The following is a 24,520-nucleotide window of genomic DNA, read 5'->3' on the forward strand; positions in this document are numbered from 1 at the left end:
GGCCGTGTGACTGGACGGGTCACCTCCCCAGCTTTGTCCTCCATCTGCAGCACGCGGAGGCTCTCCTCTCCTGGGGTGGCCCTGACCTGAGGCCGGGGAAGCATCCTGGTTCTGCCTTTGCAGAACCTGCAGGGTCTGTTTTCCCATGGCAACCATCAGCTGGGCCTTAGGTGGGCACTGTTCCAAGGGTCTTGGACCCCTAGACATAGAGGTTATGGGTTGAAGCCATTTATCACCATTTTATGTTGTTCTCTTTCCAATAGAAGAGAAGTAGTTCTCTTTACGCACATCTTGGTCAAGACGGGAAATCAAAAGAAAGATAGGGGCGCCTATCAGGAGGGGACGCCAGGTGCCCTTTCCTCATTTGTGGGGCCGGCCTACCCCACAGACAGGGAGGTGTGTGTGTCCCTGGACCCATCTCCTCTTGTGATAAGACCACTAGACCGTCCCCAGACACGGGCTTCCGCTGCGATCACTCCTGGGGAGGGCGGGGTCTCCGAGGGCCCTGGTGAGGCTAAGGGATGCGCGGGGGTGGGCGGTGGGGTGTTCAGGGTTAGGGTTAGGGGAGGCCAACTGGAGAATACGAATGTGGAGTCCAAACAGGAGCCTGCCCTTCCCCCGAGCTGAGAGAGGGCGAGCTCGAGGGAGAATGGGGGTGCTCCCGGCTCGGTTCGACGTGTGGGGACGACTGCCGCCACGTGTGGGGCGCAGGGCACGCCGGGGCCGCCACCACGCAGCGCGCGCTGCACCTGCGGTCATAGGTACCGCCCGCCCGCCTTGCACAGGTGGGCGCGGGGGCGGAGCCTCTGGGTGGTAGGAACCTTGGGGCGGGGCGTCGGCGCGCGGCGGCGGGCGGTGCCTCGGGTGGGCGGTGCGCTGGCGCGCGCGCGGCGGGTGGGCGGGCGCGGTGCGCGCGGTGGGCGGTGCGGCGTGACGCGCGCCGACGCCGATCCCGGAAGCGGTGTCAGATGCTGGGGAGCCGGGCGGGCGGGCTGGCGGCGGGCGGTGGGCGGCGGGGGGGACTTGTTGTTCTTCGCGAAGTCCGAGCCGGAGCGCGCGGCGGAGGCGGTGGCCGACGGGGAGCGCGAGAGTGAGCGCGAGCGCGAGGAGAGCGCGTGCCCGCGAGGAGCCGCCGCGCGCCCGCGCCCCCCGCGCGACGCCAGGTGAGGATCTGCCGGGCAGGGCTGGGCCAGGGGCCTGGGGCCGGGGGACCGGGCGGGGGGCGCCAGCCGCTGAGTCACGGCCCCCTCAGACCCGTGACCAAATTGGGCCGGACCCTGGGACTCCGACCCGGCCGGCGCACCTGCCGTCAGGTGTCCCGTCCCGAGCGCGCCGCGCGGGCTGGGGGCCTTCCTTCTGGGGAGGGGAGCGCGCCCCCGACCCCGGACCCCAACCCCGTGTCCGGAGGCGGCGGGCGCAGGGCGGGCCGGGAGAGGGCCGAGTGGGGAGCGCGGCGTTCCGGCGGGCCCGGTGCCCCCTCCCGGCTCGCCCCACCTGTTTTGCTCTCAGGCCCCGGAGATAAGCTCCGGGGGAAGCGGGGGCCACGTGCCGGGGAGCGCGTGGCGACCGGGGCGACTCGGGCCTCGCGCACCTGGGCGCTGCCCGGCTCGGCCGCGCGGTCCCGCCCCGGCGGCGCTCAGGCCCGGCCTGCGCTGCCCGCGCCCGGGTCCCCGCCGCGCCGAGGGTGGCCAGGGCGAAGAGAAGGGGCCTCGCCGACCGGGTCGCGGTCCGAGCAGCCGACCTGCCGGGGCTCACGGAGGGAGGCCTCGGTGTGGGAGCTTGGGGTGGGGAGGGGGACGGCGAACGCGTCACTTCCCGAACCCCATGGCTCGCGGCTCATTTTTCTCCTCTGTGAATGGGGTGTCTCCATCCCTTCTCACTGGAAATGCGGGTCCTTCGGTGCCTTTTCCGAGTTCAGGACACAGGCGATGTGTCAGTAGTCTGCCTGCTTCCACACACCTTCTCCGGAACCCGGGAGGGAGGGAAGTGTTGGGCTATGGCCCCGGGTCTGCGTTGGAAAAGCACATCGCTTTGCCCTCCGTCTCCTGTCTCCCGTTGTAGTATCCTCACGCGCCACGTGTCCTGGAGTCTTCACCCAAGCGGCACTTGCCCACATTCTGCCCACATTCCCGGAGCACTCGGTTCGGGTTGCTGGAAGTCCCCTGATCTCTTTCGTGTGTTAATGATTACGCTCTTGTTTACCTTCCCCACGGCCTTGGTAGCCCAGGCAGAAGGGAGCTCTTCCCCTAACAGTTCATTCAGAGTTGACCAGCACTCATCACCCCCTTGCCAGGTGCCTGGCCTCACTCGGGGAGCTCCCGCGACTCGCGTGCCCACACCCAGCCCATAGTGACAGATCAGTGGCTCCCCCGCAGTGTGGCTTGGCGGCCCCGCTGCCCTCCCCTTGCCCCTTTATTGGCATTGGCGAGGTTTTCCCGCACAGCGGTTGCTGCACAGGTGTCTTAATGAAGTACGGCTGTGTGCCATGTGTGCTGTCTCTGGAGCCCGGTCTCGAAGACTCATGTCTTCAGGGGGATGGCGCTTTTTAAAAAAGCATTTGTCTAAGCGGGGCGGGGGGGGGGGGCCTGGGAAGCTGAAGGTGGGCTGTGCCGTGGGTGGGGCACACCTGCAGCTTGTTGCATCCTGGATGGTTGACACCTTTCGGAGAACTTCTCTCCCTGGGTCCAGTAGGAATGTTTGAGTCTGAGCTCGGTAGAGGGTGTCTGCTTTTATGACTTAAAGCTAGACGTCTCGCTCTTCCAAAATAAAACATTTATTAACTCAGAACCACAAGTGAGGCTTCTCCCCAGAGCGCCTTTGCCTCTTGTGCTCGAGCATAGCTGGCCTTTAAGGGCTGGCTTCCAAGTTCAGCATCGCTCACTTTCAAGGTGGTTGCTAAAAATGGGAGTTGAATCGAGGCTACTGGGGAAGTCGGCTCCGGGGCTTGCTGCGTCCCAGCCCTTTTTCCAGCCCTGCAGCTGAGGCTGCCTCGGAGCCAGGTCGTTTTCCGGACCATTCTTTGTCCCCCGCGGTGCATTCTTTCACTCTCTGGCTCTGCCGTCGCTGCGGAGTTTGTTTACAATCTCGGGCAACCTAGAATTCCTGCCCGTGTCCTGGCTGTTCCCGAGTCTAAAGGTTTCTGGACGGACTTTCTGGATGTCGGGTCCAGTCCACACGGGAAATGGAGCCCCGGCCAGCTGGGAGCGTCCTCTGTGTGGCCGCTCCTCAGAGCAGTAAACAGTGACTCACCCTCCCCTCTGCTCCCCGCCCCCTGTTCTCTGCTAATGGAAGATGCATTGCTCCGCTGTTTACTTTTGCTTTTTATAAGTCACAGACTCGTCATGTTTCCTCTTTCTTACAGTGTCAGGAAATTGAAAGTGTCATCTTAAAATTGTAGGATTCTAGAGCAGGTAGAGATGAACCTGTGTGGTCTTAGTCCACACACACACACACACACACACACACACACACACACACACTCCATTTTATGTGAGGAAACTGAGCCCCGAGCCTCCTCGCCGGCCTGTGGGGCGGGGTCCCGTGTCCGGGGTCTGTGCAGCACCTGCCTGCCTTTCTGCGCTGCCTGTCTGGGTGCCCTGGGCCAGGGGGCAGAGAGGAGACGGGGTGGAAGCCGCCCCAGGCCCCCTCCCTTCAGCGCAGTGCTCACACACTTGCTTATGCAGCAGACCTCTCACCTGCCAGGAGTGGGGGGAGCAGGTAGGTAGGAGGGTCCGCTGCTCTCCATCCAGCGAGGGAGGCAGGGCTTGGACACAAGGACCAGGTCTTGGGCTCAGCCGTCGACGTGTGCTCAGGAGGGGGCACCCCCCTAACCACAGGGAAGGCAGGGGAGTCTTTCTGGTGATGCCAGGGTTGGGGGAGGGGAGGGCAGGGGGCTCAGAAGTGGGAGGGTACCCAGCACAGATTTGGGGGGGGCTGGCATGGTGACAGGTGGTCAGGAGAGAGGCGGGCTCAGGAGGGACTCTGACCAGGGAGGCTCCCTCTGCCTACTTGGAGGGGCTGCATTTCAGGGACCGAGATAGGAATACAGACGAGACGCAGGGGGCCTGGGCCCAGGCGGTGCTGTAGGGCCGGAGCGTCTACAGGGTGATGCAGGCCGAGCCTAGCAGGTGGGCATGGAAGGAGGGGTGAGGCCTGGGGGGCCATCATCACCTGAGCTGGAGACCCAGGAGGAGGGCAGGTGTGGAGAGAGGGTGAGCTCCGGGGCCCGTGCAGGCATCCCTGGCTGGACTTGGAGGTTGGGCTGGTTGGAGCCCTGCATGGCACAGCTGGGCTGGGGGAGAGCAGAAGCCAGAAGGGGACCCCCCGGGGGCTTGAGGGGATCAGGGCCTGGCCTGAAGCTCCGTGGCAGGAGCAGAGGGTCACGGGGCGTGGCGGGTGCGGGGCGGCGGTCCGCCTGCTGTCAGCCCGGCAGCTGCCTGAGTCACCTCTGGACGTAGCCAGGATGACACAGCTTCCTTGGGCTGCAAAGGCAAGGTGACCAGACGTCCTCCGAGGCAGGCAGACAGTCACGTCTTGCCGGAGGGCGGCCAGCCAGGGCCAGCCTGGAGGCTGGGTGCAGGCCGGGCTGGTGGGGTGCGCGTAGAGGTGCGGCAGGACACACACCCCGTCTTGCGGAGCTGGGGCTGGGCGGTGGGAGCCCTTCTGGTCCTGGGACCTGTCTTCAGCTCGTTCGTTCGTGGGATGAGTCGATGTGTGCTTGTTTGGGAGATGGGTGCCCGCTGTGCGGCCAGAGCGGGGGCCGCCGCCGCACGGTGGCTTCTGGCTTTGGGGTCCGCTCTCGGCTGCGGGAGTGGGAACCTGCCCTCCCTCCTCCTCCCCCTCCTCTGACCTGACACCCTCGAGGCCTGGGAATGGCAGGGCTGCTCCGTCCGCTTGTCTTGGGCTGAGGGGCACAGGCACGGGCCGCACAGGAGCAGTGTTTCGAGGGCCCACCCTGCTCGGTATCAGAGACGCGGCTTCTCACGCGCAGGCTCACGATCTGGGCAGGCGGGCTAGTCGTCCAGTCTAGGCGCGAATCTGAAACTCTAGAACCTCCCTTGCTCCTAGGTAATCCAAACCCGGGGCTGTTCGGGTGGGTCAGTGCTCCTGTCAGCCACTGGCTCCCCTGATGGAGAAAATGTCCCCCGGGCCCTGGACCCCGACCCAGCCCCTCGAGGGCCGGAGCACACGGGGGACGGCCAGGCCATGAGTCACCTCAGGAGCTAGGTCACAACTGAGGAAGGGGTTTGTGAGAGGGAAGGTAAGAAGTGGTCCTGGCCCAGGCCCACCTGCCTTCCGGAAGAGCAATCCTGAACTGTCAGACCTGGCCGCCCTGCCCTGCCCTGTTCCTAATGGGCCCGGAAGGGGAGGGACGCCCCAGCCCCCGAAGGCCCTCCAGACCACGCGGTCACCTGAACTGCTCCATCTAGTCTGCTGGGGTTCCCTTTTCCTGGAGAGGAAGCCCTCTTCCGTGTTCAGCTGTACGTGAGAATGGAGTTTCCGGCTTTGGGTTGAAAACCAGCCTTAGTTAGGCTGACGGTCGCCTGGAAGGTGTTCTGGGGTAGAAGTGCTGGCTGCACGCTGTCTGGCCCAGCAGCTCCTTCAGGGCTTGGGGAGGGGGCGAGCGGAGGGCAGCCCCGCCATCCGGGCTCCCAGCCCAGCGCTGGCCACCGAGCTTCTGGGGTGAGCCCACCAGGACGAGCCCAAGGGCTCTCTGCACGCGTGTCACCATGTTCTGTTAGTTGGCGGCAGTGCCCGGGCGTCCTTCCTTGTACGGGGCTGTTGAAAAGACGTGTGGGGTGACCAGGCTCCGATGCGGCGGCGCTGGGCGCCCCTGCCCGTGCCCAGCTGCTGTCTCCCACCCCAGCCGGTTCCAGCCGAGTCCCAGAAAGCAGTTCGTCCTGTGTGAGCTCTGCTGGCCCATGAGGTTGCCTGATGTTCCGTGGTTCACAAATACCCTTTTAGGGCAGTTGTTTCAAAATCAGGTGTTTTATAAACTCTTCTTCACACCTACAAAACTCTTCTCCGAACCTCTTTCCAAGAGCGAGCTGTTGTTTTTCTGAAGTCAGAAGTGACGTGAGGTCGATACTTTGTGTGTTTTGGGTGTTGGGCGAGAGGCGAGTAACCGTGCCGCTCCTGTCCCTGTGCCGAGTCTGCGGAAGGGCCCTCTGCCCCTGGGCCTGACTTTGGTGTGAGCCCCTTGGGCAGGCACCGGGCCGGGAGGAGCAGGTCCCTGAGGAGGGGGCGGAAGCCAAGGCAGTGGAGGTCATGATGCTGAGCAGGGCGGTGGGTGTCTGCTCCCGCCCCGGACTTGCCACCTTTCCGCAGGGCCGGGGTGCTGGTACAGGCCCTGCAGCCCGGGGGGTTGAGAGCGCGGCCCTCGGCCGGAGTGTCTCTCACGGCGTCACCTGCGTGGCCCAGCTGAGGACATTTGGCACTGGGGCCCTTGGTTCTGATCCCCTCATTTTTCAGAAGGGACGATCGAGACCCACAGAGAGAAGGGGGTCTGCTCCATCACCCCCAGAGGGAGACCAGCCCCTCGGCTCCATATTTGCACACATTCGCGCCATCTGCTTGGACACAGAAGGCCTGAGGACTGAGGAAAGGTCCCTGAGGTCAGACCCCGGCTGGGACCCCAGCCGGACCACTCTCTCCCGTCTCTGCCGGGGCTCCTCGCCCGTGGTCCTGGGCCCCAGTAGCCCAGGTGGTGGACGAGGTGGGCTCAGAGCCGGTGGACGTAGCCTGAGGGTCTGCCTGGGCGACCTTGACCTGGTGGACAAGGGCGCCTAACGCTCGTGGGACCTGTGCAGAGGGCAGGGGGCCGAGCCCACGGGGTGCTGAGGCCCAGGCCTATGCACATCCTGGGAATGGGCGACCCACCAGGCAATGTCACGGTGGGCAGGTCCCCAGGGGAGGCGTCCCTGCCCTGAAGGTGCCCGGGTCCTGGCCAGGCCGGTACGTTACTGAGGGTCTGCTCGGGGTCCGAGCGTAGCCCCCCCTGCCCCCCCCTTCCTTTTCCCACCGGGTGGGAGCTGGTCCGGGTGGGTGCGCGGGGCCTCAGGCTGTGGGAATGTGAGCCCAGCTCTGTAAACAGCTGGTGACTCACCGCCCAGCTATGCCCTGGCGTGCTGAGAGCGAGCTGGAATGATAGCCGCTCGTCCTGGAGAAGTTTCTCATGGCCTCCCAGCCGCCTGGCCCACCAGCCCTCCTAGTGGCTTCTCCAGCCCAGCGTTGACCCCTGCACCGGAGGGAGGGGCGGCCCGTGGGGCACTCTTGGGTCCCCCCAGATGCCAGGGGTCAAGCCACAGTCAGGAAGCAGCTCTTACTTCCCTACTAGGATTGCCCCAGGAGCGGCTGCATGTCTGTCTCGAGCACACATGTAGCTGCGAGGAGAACAGAGGGGCACGGCTCCCCCCGGAGGCCACACTGGCCCTGCTGCCGTCCTGCTCTCCCGCACCAGCGCCCGGGAGAGTGGCTGTGCTGCCGGGGCCGACCAGGGGTCCAGAGACCTGGGTGCTGAGACCCTCTGGTGGAGAAGGGTGGCGGGCCGCGGAGGCAGGGTGGATGGGTGGAGGGTCCAGGCAGTGCTACAGCGAGGGTCTCAGGGCTGCGGGAGAAGGCCGTCCCCAGGTCTCCCTCACCTTGAGATGGAGGCTTTGCTGTGGCTCCATCTCTGGCCCCAAGACCCTCCTTGGGTGTTTCTCTGCCGTTCTCTCTGCTCAGTTCACCTCATCCGGCGTTCGGAACTCGGGGGGCAGACCCCGACCCTGTAAGCTGGAGACACGGCGCACCAGCGAGTCGGGCCGGTCCTCCGCAGGCCTCCCCCAGCCGCAGGCATGAGGGGCCTGCTTCCTGCCCCACAACCTGCGCTGTCTGCTCGGCCTGCCCCAAGCCATTGTTGCTGTGGGCTTCTCTGTTTCCATGACGACCATGGGGGGTTGGCTACTTCCCAAGGTCGCCATGGCAACTATCAGAGGGGAATCATGCTTGGGATGCTTTGGCTGGCTTTTTCATGAATGATTAGAATGTGTGACACAATGCAGACGCGAAAACGAGAAGGGCGGGGCGGGCGGCCGGGACTGGCGGGCGGCAGAGACGGCTCCCGCCAGACGGTCAGTGAGCTCTGGAGGTCCCTGGTCGCAGGCTGGCTGGCGTAGGGAGCCCCCGCCCACGCTCTGGGCCTCAGGTCATGGCTGTGGGGCAGCCTAGGTGAAGGTGGTGATGTCACAGCTGCAGTGCCCTTGGTGGAGGTAGGTCTGTTGGGGAGGGTGGGGCCTGGCCAGGGCGGGCACGGGGCTCCCCCCAACCCGTAATTACGGTGAGCTCAGCAAGCCAGGGGCTCCCCACCTGGCCTCTCGGGGGGCCAGGTGGGCCCAGAGTGATGGGGTCTTGCCAGGGCAGGGGCTGTCCCTGGGGCCAGTGGCGATTCACAGGGGCTAGGTGTGGCCTTTCTGGAGGGGGCTTTGCTACGGCGCACTTGGACCCCTGAACATGGCGTCCTGCCACAGGTGCAGACGTCTAGCTTGGGGCCGGAGGCAGAGCAGGAAGCGGCCGCTGCTTCTGCCCGGTGCCAGCCCGCGGCGCTGGCGCTCATGGCCCGGGCCCAGTGGGCGGGGGCAGTGTGGGACAGCCGTGGCTGCCAGGCCCCAGACAAAGTGCACGCAGGCCGCTCTCGGGCCGCTGCTGGAGTTGGGGGTGTGGGCAGGTGTCCTCCCGGGCCCCCTGGGCAGTGGCTCAGGACCCCCAGGATGCCCCTGCTTGCAGGGTGCCGTGACTGGACAGTGCAGAGCGGGGAGCTGAGCCTCCTCGGGGCATCCCTGCAGGGGGTCGTCCCTGCTTTGGGTCACCTGTGCCCAGTCAGGAACTCATCACACTCGCTTCTGTGCTCTGTGATTTTCAGTTACCATTTCCAAGCGGTTCTGTCCGGGTGACTGTACCCAGGTTATGACGACTAATCCCAAAGCGAACAAGGCGTTGAAGGTAAGGGGGTGGGATGGGCACAGGCCCGGGAAGGTCCCTCCCGGCCCCCGAAGCCCCTGTCCCAGGACCGCCCTAGAGTTGAGGAAGGAAGCCTGTCACCGGGCGTGGGGAGGGGCCGTGGGCTGGAGGAAGTACCTTTGGGAGAAGTGATGCTAGAGTCGCGGGCTGTGGCTTCGGGAGACGCCGGCCCTGGCACCTGGGGGTGGAGGGGTGGGTGCCTGCCGGCCAAGACGTACTTGTCAGCCCAGCCCCGGACGTGGGCAGGGTGGCGTCTGGTTCCGCAGAGCCCCTGGTGGGGTGCCCGTGAGCGGGTGCTGCAGCTCCGAGCCTGGTGCCGTGGGTCCGCGCCAGGCGCTGCCTCCCTGGGGCTGGCCGTTTCCCTGCTTAGGAGCAGAGCTGGGTCTGGCCGGAGTCAGCTCTCTGTGCGTCTGTGGGCTGTGCCCTTCCAGGCGCCTCCTGGGGTCCCGCTGGGTCCACGTAGCCTTGTCCCACCGGCCTTGGCGGGACCTAACGGGCCTGAGGGGTGCAGAGGGAGGGGTTGCCGCCAGCCCCGCACCAGGCACTGGAGAGTCCCGGGGCAGCACAGCCGGGCCGCGGCCTCGTGGGGTTTGGGCGACAGAGGGCGACCGGCTCTCGGCCGGGCATGGCCGACAGCATCCCTCAGGGGACACCCTGCCCCGTACCGCGTGCACGATGCCGGGCGACCCCACGGCGCCCGTCCCCGTTCCGGGGTGGAGGCCGGGCCGGCCTGGGGCGCAGAGGGGAAAGGGGCCGAGCCCTGGCGCCCGTGGCATGTGTTCCGGTCCCCGCCCCGACCACGAGCTGCGGCCCCACAGGTCAAGAAGGAGGCGGGCGAGAACGCCCCGGTGCTCGGCGACGATGAGCTGGTGTCCATGTCGGTGCGGGAGCTGAACCAGCATCTGCGCGGCCTCACCAAGGAGGAGGTGGTCCGCCTGAAGCAGCGGCGCCGCACGCTCAAGAACCGCGGCTACGCGGCCAGCTGCCGCATCAAGCGCGTGACCCAGAAGGAGGAGCTGGAGCGCCAGCGGCTGGAGCTGCAGCGGGAGGTGGAGAAGCTGGCCCGCGAGAACAGCAGCATGAGGCTCGAGCTGGACGCCCTGCGCTCCAAGTACGAGGCCCTGCAGACCTTCGCCCGCACCGTGGCCCGCGGCCCCGTCACGCCCACCAGGGTGGCCACCACCAGCGTCATCACCATCGTCAAGTCCGCCGAGCTCGCCTCCGCCTCCGTGCCCTTCTCGGCCGCCTCCTAGTGCCCGGCGGGGGGCGCGGGGTGCTGGTCGAGGGCCCCACGGGGAGCGGACCCCTTCACGCCGGAGTCAGATCGCGGACCTGTGCCGGGCTCGGGCCGGGGCTGGAAAAGAGTAGGTTCCCGGGGGCCCGAGTGCCACCTGCTCTGCACACGCACGCGCCCACGCGGCCCGCCTTCCCCCGGGCCCTGCTGCCTCGCTCAGGGCCGTTTCCAGGGCTCTGTCTTACACTGGGGGAGTTGGGATGTGTGGAGGGAAGGTCCTTGGGAGGTTCGCGGCCCAGACGTCTTCCGCCCCTCCCACGAGCAGCGCGTCCGTCCCCCGCTCGGCCCCCCGGCCGGTGCAGGACCCCCTCACCGCCCTGGGTGCCCCAGGAGGAACCGTGCCCCAAGGGGTCCGAACACCCGGGATCCTGTGCCCCGTGAGCGGGTGGAGGAAGGGCTGCACGTGCATGAGAGCGTGTGCGAGCCTGTACACACGAGTGCGTGCAAGCGCATGTGCACGTGTACCCGTCCTCCCGTCAGCGTGCCAGTAGCGCCGGGGACCTTGGGGAGCGGCTCGTTAATGGGGCTCGGGTGAGCCTTGGGCTTTCCCCTCTGTGTTGGGTGACCTAGGGCAGGTCCCCATCGCGGAGCAGCAGCCGCCTGGCCGGGGAGGCGGAGCCCTGTGTTCCGTGTGGAACAGGTGTGAAGGCGGCGGCGGCAGCCTCAGGCACGGGCCACGGAGCTGGGCAGCGGCGCCCGTGGTCCTGCCCGTGGGTCCTGCTGCTGGAGGAGGTGAGAGCAGGGAGGAGGGTGGGGTTGGAGAAAGAGGAGTGTGGACGGTGGGGGGAGGTGACGATGGGGGCGGCGCTGGGCTGGAAAGGTGGCAAGGACCAGCTGCCGGGAGTGCTCGGACGGTGTGTCGGCAGAGGACACGGGGACTCTGCAACCTTGGTGCTTAATCATCGCCTGGACCCTTCACCCGCTCTTCCTTTCTGGCACTCGGAGCCACTGATGACTGGGGGGCCTTTGCTGGGGTGTCCTTTCCCAGAGAGCCGCTGCGGGGCTTCCCGCGTGGCTAGGCAGGGGCCGCCCCTTCCTGCCCCACCTGGGAAGATGCCGGGGCCGAGGGGTGGGCGGCGAGCCCCGAGCCCCCCACCACAGGCCAGAAGCCCTGGGCCCCAGCTCGTGGTTTCCTCTTGGCTTGCCTCCGCGCAGGGTGCCAGCCGTCCCGGGAGGAGTGGGGGGAGGGGGAGGGCCCCAAGGGCTACAGCCAGAAAGCGCGCCCCTGTCCTGGGAGAGGGCGCGGGGTCTGGGGCGTCTGGGTCCTTCCGGAGCCACGGCCGGTGTGTAAAGAAGCTGTTGATACCATAGCCATGGTAGGTAATCCACATTGGATGTCAGTAAGGACCACGGGGATATTTAAAAGAGAGAGAAGTATATATATATATAAAATTATATACATCTTATCGTACAGATTTTCATACCTTTTCTTCCTATTTGATACTGTAAGCCTCTCTAGGGCAGAGCTGCCTGGGAGTGTGGGTGGGAGCGGGGCCACCACCCGCGCCTGGCTTCTTAAGCTGGCCGCGCTCGCCGCCCACCGCTGCCCTTGGGCCGCGCCCCGGCCGGGTGCCCCGCGGGGAGGGCGGGCGGCCCGGGCTCTCCGAGGAGCACCCGATCCCGCAGCCTCCACTCCCCGGGACCAGGCCTGGGAGACCAGCGTGATCCCTCCCCCTCCTCTCAGAGCGTTGAAATTTCATTGTCACAGTTTTAATATATGGATGTTTTAATTTAAGAAAACAGGCCCGGCCCCCTGGCCGGGGGGGCTGGTTTCCCGTCCCCCGTGCTTCCGGTTCGCTCCCCCGGGCGACAGGGCCCTGCCTAGCCCCGCTCCTGTTTCCCGCACCTCTGGCCTCTCAGCAGTTTCATTTCAATATTTATTTTTGTGCTGCTTTCATCATGGTATAAATTATTGAGAAGAGCCCCTGTGTCGTGGCCCTGTGGTGTGGCGTGCGGCCGCGCCCGCGCGTCCCCTCCCGGCCACACCTAATTTATTGCTGTACCTCTCCGCGTGACGCTTTTGTACCTTTCAATAAAGAGTTTTCTGGTTTCACGTTGTCTTGCTGCACGGTTGGCGCTTTGGGCCAACCCTCCCTCCTTCCCTGGCCCGGGGGGGGCGCTGTGGACCGCTGCCTGCGCCGCCCCCCATCCCGGCCCCCGTGGCTGGAGCCCCCCCGGGGGTGGGGTCGCCGTCAGATGCTGCTTGTGAGTGGGTCTCCAGGGCTGCGCGCGGAGGGCTCAGGCAGGTGGAGGCAGGCGGGCTCCCTTTCTAGGTGGTGGGTGGAGTTCTCAAGGCCCCTACTGCCCTGACGAGGAGCCCCTGTCGGTGGACGCGGCCCCCCTTCCCAGGCGGGGGCTCTAAGGTGAGCTCGCAGTGGGTGGGAGAGATGGGGTCTGCCTGGGGCTGAGGGCAAAGCCAGTAAGCGGACTCCCCTGAAAGCCAGAGCCGGGGGCCCGGCCAACTGGGCCTGCTGGCGGGGGAGCGGGCGCCCTGTCCTCGGGATGCTGCCCCCTCCTTACCCCCCTGACCTTGGAGGGTCAGGTGGGTCAGCACTTGGTCTTGACCTCTGAAGGAGGGTCAAGCTTGCCAGGAGATCTGCTGCTCGTTGGGGTTTCTGAACACGGGCAGCCCTCCCGCCCCCCCCCCCCCCGCCGGGCTGACTGGGGTGGCACCTCGTAACCAAGGGACTGTGCTTCAGCGCCAGCCACTGGGCTTGAGCCCCACCCGCAGCTTCCGTGTGGCCTCCGCCGGCTCCTTCCCCGCCAGCCCCCGAGCTCCCTTCTGCGGAATCAGGTGCGGGGATGGACGCGCTCGGCACAGTGCGGTCGCTGTCTTCCCCCAGCTGAGCAGACCCCCGTAGCAGCCCCGGGAGAGCCCGCACCCCAGCCTGCTGCTCCCGGGAGCCCCCTGGGTGTGTCCCTGAGACCAGAGCTGGCAGCAGCCTCTGGGTGCAGGCTGGGGAGTCACGACCCCGCCCGGCGCTGGGCTCCAGGGAGGTTGTTAAAGGGTTCCTGCCTCCAGGCCGCCCAGCTGCTCTGGGGGCCGCCACCCTGTGGCGTGGACCGCTAGGGCCATTTCACAGGTGAGAACACCGAGGCCAGAGCATGTGGGTGAGACAACCGGCCTCCGTGGCCACCCCTGGCCCCACGCAGTGCGGCCTGGAATCGGGAACCGGGTTTTCGTCAGAGATGGAGAGGTGGCCCGCGGTCCCCTCGGAGCACCCATGCTTCCCCGTCAGCAGGGCCAGGCCCGTGAGGCCGGCAGCCCCTCTGACCTGCTCTGAGGCTCTGTCCCACCTGCAGGTGTGTCGTCCTCACTGCTTGACTTTGTTATGTCGGAAGCGCCTGGCCACGGGCAGAGGGGCCTGTGGGGCTGGGACCGGTGGGCAAGCAGCCCCTCTTGCCAGCTCCGTGACCGCAGGCAAGTGGTTCCACCTCCCTGGGCCTCGGCCACCCGCCCGGGGCCGTCGTGAGGACCGCGCGTGTGACAGTGCCGGCCCGGCTCTTGGCACACGGCGGGTGCTCCCAGAGCGCCAGGCCTGCCTGAGAGCACCCCAGGACCGCACGCTGTGTCGGGGTCTCCAGAAGGCGGCCCTGGCCCACATGCCCTCTGGGTACACAGCCTTGGGCAACTCAGGCCCCAAAGCAGGGCCCCTCGGGCAGCACCGCCTCCCCTGGCTCACCGCAGGGCCTCTGCCCCGCAGCCTCCAGAAAACCTCCCTCCTGGGTCAGCGGGTCTCTGGGGGCCCCGTGGCCACTCGCAAACCAGCTGTCAGACGTGGGGGCCCGAGCTGGGCCTGCCAGCCGCAGAGGGCGCGGTAAGGCAGATGGGGGGCCTCCCAGCTGGCGGCAGGGAGGAGGCCAGCCTATCTTATCAGGCAGCCGGGCTGGGCCCTGGGAGAGGCCGCTGGCCTTGAGTCCCGTGCCCCAGGCCCAGGGAACAGGGGGACAGGGGTGACCCCACTCTGCCCTGGAAACCGTACGCTGGTTCCTGCCCCGCTCAGTCTCTCTGAGACCCTCGGTGCCTTTCCCTCGCTCCCTGGGTGACGTGGGAGCCGGCGGCCGGGAGGTGTGGGAGGTCGTGGCTGGGTGGTGCCCAGGCCTTCCTGCTGCAGCGCTGCCAGCTCTGCACGCCTGCCCGCGGGCGCACCACCCCGGCTCCCGCCTCACCCTACTGAGCGCCCCAGACACACTGGACGGACCAAGGCTCACAACCCGCTGCCGCCCCTCCCCACGCGGGGCCCGGCGTCCAGGGCCCACCCTCACTCCCCCGTCCTGTTCCGCCTCCTGGGCCCCAGGCCCCCCGGGCACCAGCCCCCTCCTCGAGCAGGGCTGGCACGGGGCCTTGAACTGGGGAAGCCAAGGCTCCGGACCGCACAGCCGTGCGCACGGCGGGGCAGGCCATCCCGGCTCTAGTCTGAGCTCGTTGCCTGCCTGCTCTGAGCTGCTACTGTGGCCCGCAGCCCCAGAGTGGACGGGGACCCTCCCCGCTGCACCCAGACTTCGCACGATGGGTCTCATCTGTCCGCCTCACTGTGGTCCATTCGTTAGAGCACTGACCCTGCAGGAACACAGGCCACTAGAGTCACTAGAAAACCCAGGCTGTTTATGCATAAATAAGTGCAGTTCACCGGGAAGCCGGAGCCCTCCACCCGTGGCCCCAGCCCCTCCCAGACGCCCAGCAGCCACACCGGCCCTTCCTCCACGGGGCCACCCCGCCTCCTGCACTCAGTGTGGAGCCCTCCTGCCTGTAAGGCCCGCAGCTCCGGGGTGCCCGGCCCTGCCCGGGAGCTGTCCATCCAGGGAGGCCACCCGAACCGATGGCCAGGTGAGCCCGGCAGGTCCCTGGGCTTGTCAGGTAGGCTCAGGTGCCCTCTTCTGAGGCCGAGGGCCCACCAGGCGATGGTGCGGCCCCGGGGCGCCTGGCAGGGCTACCAAGCGACCTGCTCCACTGGCCAGAGGTGGGATGGGCAGTGGGCTCCACGGGCCTAGCAGGAGGCTCCTAGGAGAGGCCTGACCTTTGGCAAGACGGTCGGTGGGTGAGGGGCCCTGTCCTTTCCCAGCGGCCTGGAGGCGGCTGCTGACCCCGGGGCCCCTACAGCTCCTCCGCGGGGATCAGCATCCTCTTCTCCATGTTGCGGCTCTTCCTGCCCCTGCTGGAGCCAACATCTGTGCCAGGGTGGGTGCTGGGCAAGGGGTCCCTGCCCTGGCCGGGTCCCGGGGCCTCGTGTGTGGCCTGCTGCGTGTACTGCTGGTAGGCGGGCGAGAAGTTGTGGATGGCGTCCTGCACGATGTCCTGCGGGCTCACGGTCTCCTTGAGGCCGCTGGAGATGCTCTGCATGGGTGCCGTGGGGGCTGGCAACAGGCAGCGGGTGGGCTGGGGTGCTCCCTGCGCCCCATCATCTTCCCCCGTGCACCCGGACCCCAGGACCTGACCTGTTCCCCACCAGCCTCGGGGCTGCCTGGGCCAGGGCTCCTGCATCTCCAGGCCCTGGCTTTGGCCAGCAGAGGGTGGCTCCTAGGACCCAGAATCCCAGCCCAACTTCTCCACCCCAGCCCAGCACTGGGGCTGTCCCAGCCCAGACCCCCTGCCAGAGGTGGCAGAGAGAGACCGCCGTGAGCTGGCCCCCATCCTCTCTCTGCCCTGGTGTGAACCCTTCACACCCTCGGCCACTCCAGGCTGAGCGGTCCAGGCTCAGGCCACCCCTACCCAAACGGGCCATTCTTTAGGGACACCAGCACCAGCCAGCCCTTGGCCTCTCTGGTCAGGCTGGTCCAGGCACCTGGGTATGGTTGCCGGAGCGCCCAGGCTCAGGCGCTGCGCCAACCCCCTATCACCGAGGGACCCTTGGGGGCCCAAACATCAGGTCCAGCCCATCTCACTCAGTGTTCAGCCCGCCTGCTCGCCGGCCTGCCTGGGCTCTTCCCCTGGACCACGTGCCGGTGAGGCACCTGTCTGGAGCTTGGGTCCTCCATGGGGCCATCTCCTTGCACATCAAGTCGACATTCCCAGGGCCCGTGGGCAAGACGGGGGACAGAGACATGGCGCTGGGGGGCCCGGGGCTGGCGGGGCCCCGGCTACCTGGCGAGCGCTCCTTCTTCTCCGAGTACACCTGGCAGGTGAAGGCGTAGCGCAGGGCGATGGAGGCAAAGAGCATCTCGATACAGATGATGAGGTTCTGGTAGCCGGCGGCTACCGTGCCGGCCCGCACACTGCTCCCATCGATGATCTGGGCCTCAGGGATGACCCCACACCGCTCCAGGATGGCCAGCAGCATCCCTGGGGGACGGTGATGGCCACTCAGGTGCCTGCCCCGGACAGGAGACTGGACTGCAGCCGCCCCCAGCCAGGAGTCCCCCTGAGGCCGGCCTCATGGGCTTGGCGGCGGTCTGCCGGGTCTGAGGTCCAGAGGGGCTGGGAGCCTCCAAAGCCGGGGCCTTGGCACAGCGGACGTCCAAGAACTCCCCGAGCGCCTGTCCTGACCTCTCCCTGGCCCCACCCCTCACCGTCCCCTGAGAAGTGGGGTCTGGCGGTGCCCAGAGCCTGGCCCAGGGCCCGCTGAGGACAAGGCTCCACCGCCCCCGCATGGCCTCTCCCCCACACATTGGGCCAGACCTGCCGGGTGGGGAGCCCACCATCTCCCCCGTGCCGGGGGCTTGGTGGCCTCCCACTGAGAGGGCCGCCTGCTGAGCCGGCTACAGCTGGGGCATCTCTCTGGGCTCCAGCCCCTGCCTCGGGAGCCCCACCCACCCTGCCAGAAAGAGAGGAAGATGACGGCCTTGATGGTGAGGAACTTGAGGACAGGCTCAAAGGGCCGCAGGAGCTCCCTGGTGGCGAAGTAGAAGAGGAACAGGGCGTAGAGGGCCAGGCTCACGGAGGCGTTGTAGATGAGGGTGACGTAGAGGTAACCGCTGTGGATGCTGGGGGCCAGAGCCGGGGCCGGTGGTGAGGGTGGGCCCGCGCCCCCATGCCCTCCCTCACCCTGCCAGCTGCGCCATTGGCCTGGGCCCCCAGCCTGGGCACCGGCAGTGGCTCAGACCTGGACCCTCCCTCCAGGGCCTGCAGATGGCACCCTAGGGGAGCGGCAGAGGAGCTGGTTGCAGGGAGTCGTCTCCAGGTCCTGCCCCCTTCCAGGCAAGAGCCCTGCTGCCCCTCCCCTCTCTACCCTCCCAGGCACGGGAACGGCCCCCACGTCGTGGACCCACCATCGTGCGTGGGCGCTTCGTGTGCATGTCAGCTGTATGAGCGTGTGCACATGCTCATTGTGTGTTCCCATGTGAGAGCACGTGTCTGCACATGTGCATGTGTGTGAGGGTGAGTGCGCATGCGCGTGAGGAGTTCGTGTGGACCCAGGGCAGGGGCACGGGCCAGCGCAGAGCTTGGCTCTCTGGGCCCAAGCGCCCTTAAACCCACGCTCGCCCTCCAGTGGCCCTGCTGTGGGGTAGCGCCGGGGAAGGAGCCCATCGCTGCCTGGGCCGCGAAGCCCCGGAGCCCCCAGGGCATGTGTGTGACAAGGGTCTGTTTGCCACGGCCTTGCCCCCGGCCCTTTCCCAGGAGGAGGAGGGGGAGGGGATTTGGCCCCTGCTGAGCCCTCTGCTGAGCCCTGCCTACCTCCCCTGTGCCCCCCAGGCCGGGCCCGCCCACCCCTCCCTGCGCGCGCCAGCCCGGCCTCACTTGAAGTCCCCGTCGTGGTATTTGCCGAACACCTGCAGGATGATGGTGACCAAGGCCATGATGGGCTTCACAATGCAGAACTGCAGTGTGGCCTGGGGGTGGGGGAGGAGAGTGAGGGGACGGGGGAGGGGCCGAGGACCCCCAGCACACTGGGCGGTCAGGGGCGGTCAGGGGGCGGCTGGGAAGGGCCGGGCACTCACCTGCTTACAGAAGCGCAGAAACCCGATGGAGTAGGACATGCCCCGAAGGCAGCAGGTGCCGTAGAAGCAGCTGGGCCTGGTGTGAGGGAGTCCCTGAGGTGTGTCCGAGGACACACCCCAGACTGGCCTGGCTGCCCACCCTGGGCGTAGGGGTGCCCGGCGGGCTCTGGGGAGATGCTCACCGGATGGGTTTTCCCCGAATCTCAGCCATGATGCCACTCTCACCCCCCAGGTACTGGAAACAGAGGCTCAGGAAGCTGTAAATGACAAAGGCTGCAGGACAGGGGTGTCGGCAGTGAGCCCGGGCGGTCCACGAGGGCACCCGGCCTGCACGAAGGCTCCCTGGCCGCTCAGCACTCCTTGGCGCCCATTGCCCAGAAGACAGCTGGGGTTCAGCTCGCGCAGCAGGACCCACTCCTCACGGGGGCTCCCGGCCGGGTTCTGGGACCACATGCCATCCCTGGTGGGGGTGGGGCCTGCAGCAGTCACGGCAGCTCTGACGCCCCCCCACCCCATCTAGGGCCCATTCCATTCCACCCCCAGGCTCTGGGCAGGCCCAGCTGCAGTCTCGCCCCCAGCTTGGGAGCCTGGGAGTCTTGTATCGTGAGCACCACTAATCCCGACCGTCCTGCAGGGGCCTCGCTAAGCCAGACTCAGGCCTGGAGGGTGGGGCGCCCCGGGGCAGGCGGGGGGAGTGCAGGCGCCTGGGAGCCCCTCACTCGGCTCCGCCTGCCAGCCCAGCTTGGGGCCGCTCTGGGGCCCGGGGAGCTAGCTGTGCTCACCTTCGTAGCAATCCCGCACGGAGTCAAAGTAGACGTAGTGCTGGTGGCCCCCCAGGAGGAGAAGGCTGAGCCAGGAGTCGAAGGCGTAGATGGGGACGATGAAGAGCAGGCGGATGATGTAGCGCTGCTCGTCGGGGACGGTGTAGGAGCGCAGGTGCAGGTAGATCTGGGGGGGCAAGGCAGGCCTGGGGACACGGCCCCCCACCGCCACGCGGGAGGAAGCAAGGCGGACCTCCCTGGGCCCTGCCCTTAGCGGACTCTGCGCTGGGAACGTGCATTCACTCACGCGCCCATTCATTCATTCATTCATTCAACGAGCATTTCCCCGGGGGCGGGGCATGGGCGGCAGTCACGGCCCCCTCGTGGGCATGACTGGTCTGGGGAGCAGTTTGGCATTTTGACACGGAGGCATTCAAAGGGCTGATACCCTTTGACCCTTTCTAGGGATTTATCCCACGGAACAGATTTATTCAGAAACAAAAGTAGGATTTGCGTTCAAGGACGTTCATGGTAGGGACGCACACGAGGCTGAGCGCGGCGGTGGGGCCCGTGACCGAGATGCAGCCGCGCAGAGGGCTGCCCTGCAGCCCCGAGTCGCCAGCGTGGGGAGACGCTCCGACAGAACGCAATCGGTCACATCAGGATGACAAACCGAGCAGGACGCAGGTGTGTGAAAAAGCAGGGTAAAAATGAAGGGAAAGACATCCCTGGACAAAAGGAAAAGATGGGTGGTTCTCATGTTCATCTGTATACCTTCTTAGATGGTCCACATTTTCTACGAGGACAAAAAAAAAACAGTGACAGGGTCTTTGGAAGGAAGAGGCCCCGGGGAGCCAGCCAAACAGGTAGCTGGCTGTAGTCCCAAGCAACTCTGGGAGGCTTCCCGGAAGAGGTGCCATGAGAGGAGGTGGAGAGAGGGCAGGCAGAGGGCAGGCTGTGTGCAGAGACCCAGCTTCTCAGGGCCCAGCACGGGGAGTGGCGGGGGCAGCCTGGCGTCAGTCAGGCTCCTTATCAGCCACTCCCTCCCCAGCTGGTGCGGCGGGAGGGCACGGCCTGCGCGGCTATCAGGAGATGGACTTCTGCTCCTGGGCTGGCACTGCCTGGCTGAGGGCCTTGGCAAGCCGCTGTTCTCTCCGTCCTTGGTTCCCCGTCTTTAAAGTGAGGGTCCAGTCTCTCTGTCCCATTGAGCTCTGGATGGGTGGGGAGGGTGGGACTCCTCCATGGGAGTGCGGGTGGGGGCGGGGAGGAGGGTGGGGCCTGGGAAGTACCACCCACGGGGTCTCCATCAGCACTGTCCAGGCCGTGGGGCCCCAGGACGCTGGGCTCCAAACACACGTGCCCAGCTGGCACCCAGGATTACAAAAGGTCAGGGCAGGAGACAGAGGACCAAGCCAAGGCCCAGACTGTGGCTGGAACTGGCCCAGACCCAGGGCGTTGGGTGCCCGTCCCCCTTCCTGCTCCTTGTCCCACAAATCACAGCCGACACCAGACCTAAAGCCATTCTGCCACCAGGGAGGAAGGCATGGCTTCCCTGCAGAGGCAAATGCACCACCCTCCTGTCCGGTCTACCTGTCCAGATGCTCCAGGGCAGCTTGGTAAGACTCAGGACAAATGCTGCCTCCTCCAGGAAGGCCTCCCGGATGGTCCCAACCTCTTCCGGCCGCTCTCAGCTGCACCCGGCCCACTAATACATTTGCCGTGTCCCCCTTTTATTCTGGTTATTTGAGGCTACACCTGGACACGCACCACACAGCAGGCAGCTCTCACTGAGAGGGTACCGCCCTGCCTTGGAGGCCTCTGGCCACCTGCTTCCCTGCCAGCCAGTCTCCTGGCTCACCCCTCCAACCCCGTCCCTATGGCAATGCCAGCCAAGTCATGCCAGCAGCTCTGCTCTCAGCTCCCCGCAACGACAGCCTCCCCTGGCTCCAGCACCCCCGGGCTGAAAGCCAAACTCCCACATGATGCCGGAGGCCCCTCCTACAGGTCCCGGGTGCCTCCAGCCCAGGCAGCCCTCTCCCTCCCAGCTCTGCTCGTGGCTCTCTGGCGCAGTCCTGGGCTCCCGAGACCCTCCGCTGCCTGAGATGCTCGGGACCCCTCTGCCCAGCCCTGCACTCGGGCACCACCTCCTGTCACCCGCTCCCTGGCTCTCGCTGCCAGGCCTGGCACCGCTGCATCTCCCCAGCTCTGGGCCCCTCCAGCCAAGCTCTGACCCTGCTTCCACCCCCAGAGCCTGGTCTCACTCCTTACAGAGCCACGTCCCAGCCTCACCAGCTTTGCGGGGGTGCCACACCTCTGGAGGGGAAGGACCTTTCTGCTCCGGGCTACGTGAGCCTAGGAAAGACCGCGGCCTCTCCCAGCCTCAGTCTTCTCATCCGTGAAAGGGGACAGTACTGCTGACCTCAGTGAACAGGCTGAGGGGCCGACGAAATGCCCCGGGGGAAGGGCCCGGCACCTGGCTGGAGCTCTTCCCTCTGCCTGGAAGAGGCCGCCCACCTTCGGGCCCAGATCTCTCCCTCCCCTGCCCCCTCCCCTGGCCCGATGCTGCCTCCGCGAGCCCCTGGGCGCTGCCCCTCTGGCCCGAAGGCCTCCGAGGTCTGCACCCAGGCCATTGCGCTCGTGGACCCACAGCCCCAGTAGGGCCGGCCAGGGCCAGGCTGAGCTGTGGCTCACGGAGAGTGGTTCCCAAGGGAGCACGCAGGGGAGGGCTCACCTGGTGGCCGGTGAGCACCAGGGCGGTCCACACAAAGACGCCCGAGATGCCACGGGCCAGCGCCGTGGTGAGGAAGAGCTGGGAGGTGCCCTGGGAGCTGTTCCCCACGCGGTCCACCTGCAGCCCGGTGGGCACGGCCAGCGGGGGGCTGGACTGCGGCCCGGTTGCCCACATCAGGGCGTCTCCCAGGAGCCCTGAGGCATTAGTCATCTGCAGAGGCGAGGGAGGACACAGACGGGGAGGAGGGAGGGCGAAGGTGCCCGCAGACGCCGGAAGCAGCCCCGGTGCCTGTGGGGGGAGAGAGTGGGCAGGGACGGCGAGGCTGTGCTGAGCGGGCATGCTGGGCTCGGCCACCATCCCTCCCGGGGGCGTTCTGGTCCGACCCTCCTGTCCTCTTGCCTGGGCTCTGGGCAGCCCTCTGTGTGCAGAGACCCAGGTCCAAGGCCCGGGCCTGGGCGCCCTCTTCCCTGGGGTCAGCCACCTGGGTGCAGACACCAGCTGCCTGACTGTGTCCCGGGGCGATCGGTCCCCACCTCTGGTGTCCCGGGCTTGTGGGGAGCCTGCTTTTCAGGGGCCAAAGACATCTGAGAAAGTCGGGGGGCCCTGGTGCCCTGCCTACCAGGGGTGGAGTCCGGGAAGCAGGCCAGACGGGGTGGGGAGGCGCCCTGCACCCACAGGGCCTGCCCGACCATCTGGTGCCCAGCTCGGCCAGGGCCCCCGGCCACCCCAAGCCCGCTTGCTAGCCCTGGGCGCCCTGTTCCTCAGCTGCTCGTAACCCACCGGGGTGCCGGGCGCCTCCCCCCTCCCTCCAGACCTGGTCACAGGGTCCGGCACCTACCTCTCAGGCAGGAAGCTCCTGGGCCAGTCCTGGGAGGCCCGGCCTCCAGGGAAGCCTGGCTGGTCATTTGTGTGGCCACATGGCCCCCACGGGCGGCCCCCGCGGGGCTGGGACCAGGCTGCCTTCCGGAGGCTGGGCCAGGCCTGGGGACAGGCGGCCGGCCGGCACTCCACTCCTGTTGGCCCACCCGAGCCTCCGAGCCTCCGGCTGCGGGGAGGTGCTGGGCGGAGGGGAGGAGTGGAGGGCTGTCCCCTCCCCCTTTGACACTCTATCCCTCCCCCGGCTGTTTGCTCAAGGCAGCTGGCTCCCAGGAACCCGCCTGCGCCAGGTGCCCTCACCTGCCTGCGCCAGAAGGCCAGGCAGCTGCTGCCCGGGCCTGAGCTGGGGGAGGGGTCTGTGTGCGTAATGGGTACGGGCTTCCAGCTGGGGTGATGAAAGTTCTGGAAGGAGACAGAGGTGGCAGTTGCATGCCATCGAGGGTATATTAAGTGCCCCTCTGAAACGGGTAAATTTATCATGAGAATTTCCCCTTGGTTAGAAAGGCCCCCGGCCCCAGGAGGTGCATTGGAAGCATTTCTGGTTTTCTCTGCCAGGGGGTGGGGGGAGGGGAGGAGGGGGTGGGGGTGAGTCACAGACAGGCCACTGGGCCTGCCCTGTGGTCAGCCCTGGGCCAGTGGGAAGGGCTCACCCCCCTGAGCCCTTGGAGGCGCCGGCAGGGTGGGGGGCCTCAGCCGTCTACCACCCTGGGGACTAAGTGCCCACACGGTCCCATCCTTGGCGCCGCCTGACCCTCCCTGCGGCCCTGGATCGTGGGGTCAAGGGGTGGGAGTCAGGGACTCCCACGTGTCCAGGGTACAGGAGGGTCCGGGGGGAGGCTGCCAGCCCCTCGGACACACCACCCCGTTCCCCCACCCCTCCGCCCACGCTGCCCCCCGGGGGGTCCCCCAGACTCGCCCTGAGGCCCCCATCCTGACTCAGGTAGAGCCCCGGGACCTGGCCCGGCTCCCCTCATGGCCTCCTCCGGTGCCGACTCTCCACCTGCCGTCTCGGGTGTCACCTCCTCTCTCTCTTCACCTCTTCAACTTCCACAGGCGCGCCGGGAACCCCGCGCCTTGCCTAGCCCACGCCCTGGACACTGGTGTCCCGCGTGGGCTCCCACTTGGCCCGGCAGGGCTGGCCGGCGTGGTCTGGCCCTTCTCCAGCGGACATGAGTTCCTGCGAGCCCCGCGCCCGCCCCCGAGCCCCGCGTGCCCATGGCGCCCGGACCTGCGGCGCTGCCGCTCGGCTGCATTTTATAAACCCGGGGCTCCCCTTCCTTCTCTGGCTTCCTGACCCGGTCGCTCCAGAGGCAGCCCCTGCTCTCTGGCCACCTGGGCACGCCCCTTCGCCTCGCTGGGCCTCTGCTTTCTCGTCAGCAAAGGTGAGTTTAGGGTCTGCCAGCCCCTGCCTGGGGTATGGCATGCAGGTCCCTGCAATCCCTGGAGACCTGGGACAGCACCCCCTTGCCTTCCCCCTAGCCCCAGACCCCAGACCCCGAGCAGGGCCACATGCCAGGCACAGCCGGGAGCCACAGGGCCCCCGGGGTGGGTAAGGCGTGCTTCACCGGCTTAGAAGGCACGACTGACACGGGTACCGGGTCTGGGGGAGCAAGGGACTTGGCACCCCGGTCCCAGGAGGGGCCGGGGAGAGGCTGACCCTGCGGCCTCCCATGGGGCTCTCTGGCCGAACGAGGCCCCACCCCTGGCGGCTGCTCTCACAGCCAGCAGCCACTCGGGAGAGGCGGCCTGGCCGGCCTGGCCTGATTTCCCTGCCTGGGGCTGGACGCTGACCAAGCCTCTCGCAGGACAGACCTGCCGCCCAGACGCGGGCGGCTGACGCCTCTGACCGCTGTTTACCGTGACCAGGTGACTGGGGCCCTGGGCAGCTCCCGGCTCAGCTGTGGGGTGGCCGAGGAGCCTCGGGCCAGTCACAGACCTCAACACCCCCCTCCCCACGCCTGCCCTTCACCCCAGGGACCTAATGGC

General features: G+C 67.0%; 2 protein-coding genes across 3 annotated transcripts; one reads left to right on the top strand and one right to left on the bottom strand.

Annotated features, from left to right (window-relative positions):
- The first annotated feature begins 1,022 nt into the window (after positions 1 to 1,022).
- MAFK (MAF bZIP transcription factor K) lies at positions 1,023 to 12,344 on the top strand. Of its 2 annotated transcripts, none has more exons than XM_030849598.2 (3): positions 1,023 to 1,163; positions 8,900 to 8,979; positions 9,816 to 12,344. In XM_030849598.2, exons 2-3 carry the CDS (start codon positions 8,944 to 8,946, stop codon positions 10,248 to 10,250), a joined length of 471 nt encoding a protein of 156 aa, XP_030705458.1. In that variant the 5' UTR covers positions 1,023 to 1,163; positions 8,900 to 8,943; the 3' UTR covers positions 10,251 to 12,344. The 2 variants fall into 2 exon arrangements, with proteins under 2 accessions (XP_030705458.1, XP_030705459.1); XM_030849599.2 differs by lacking the exon at positions 1,023 to 1,163 and adding an exon at positions 3,949 to 8,249.
- A 2,356-nt stretch (positions 12,345 to 14,700) lies between these two features.
- TMEM184A (transmembrane protein 184A) lies at positions 14,701 to 23,556 on the bottom strand. Its single transcript, XM_060285019.2, has 10 exons — positions 23,535 to 23,556; positions 22,497 to 22,716; positions 21,659 to 21,946; positions 18,949 to 19,114; positions 18,349 to 18,439; positions 18,167 to 18,242; positions 17,967 to 18,058; positions 17,043 to 17,212; positions 16,374 to 16,571; positions 14,701 to 15,646 (listed from the first exon to the last, which is right to left on the bottom strand). The coding sequence occupies exons 3-10, from the start codon at positions 21,866 to 21,868 to the stop codon at positions 15,387 to 15,389; spliced, it is 1,263 nt and encodes a 420-aa protein (XP_060141002.1). The 5' UTR covers positions 21,869 to 21,946; positions 22,497 to 22,716; positions 23,535 to 23,556; the 3' UTR covers positions 14,701 to 15,386.
- Positions 23,557 to 24,520: the final 964 nt, after the last annotated feature.

This window comes from Globicephala melas, chromosome 15 (genome assembly GCF_963455315.2).
Source record: "Globicephala melas chromosome 15, mGloMel1.2, whole genome shotgun sequence".
In the NCBI taxonomy this organism is placed as follows: domain Eukaryota; kingdom Metazoa; phylum Chordata; class Mammalia; order Artiodactyla; family Delphinidae; genus Globicephala; species Globicephala melas.

What these genes read in the sequence shown, in the direction of transcription:
- MAFK (XM_030849598.2), top strand. Translation starts at nt 8,944, where the DNA reads ATGACGACTAATCCCAAAGCGAACAAGGCGTTGAAG. An exon ending in AAGCGAACAAGGCGTTGAAG is followed by an intron (nt 8,980 to 9,815) that starts GTAAGGGGGTGG and finishes GCGGCCCCACAG; the next exon opens with GTCAAGAAGGAGGCGGGCGA.
- TMEM184A (XM_060285019.2), bottom strand. Translation starts at nt 21,868, where the DNA reads ATGACTAATGCCTCAGGGCTCCTGGGAGACGCCCTGATGTGGGCAACC. An exon ending in TGGTGCTCACCGGCCACCAG is followed by an intron (nt 19,115 to 21,658) that starts GTGAGCCCTCCC and finishes TTGCCCCCCCAG; the next exon opens with ATCTACCTGCACCTGCGCTC. An exon ending in TACCACGACGGGGACTTCAA is followed by an intron (nt 17,213 to 17,966) that starts GTGAGGCCGGGC and finishes TCTGGCCCCCAG; the next exon opens with CATCCACAGCGGTTACCTCT.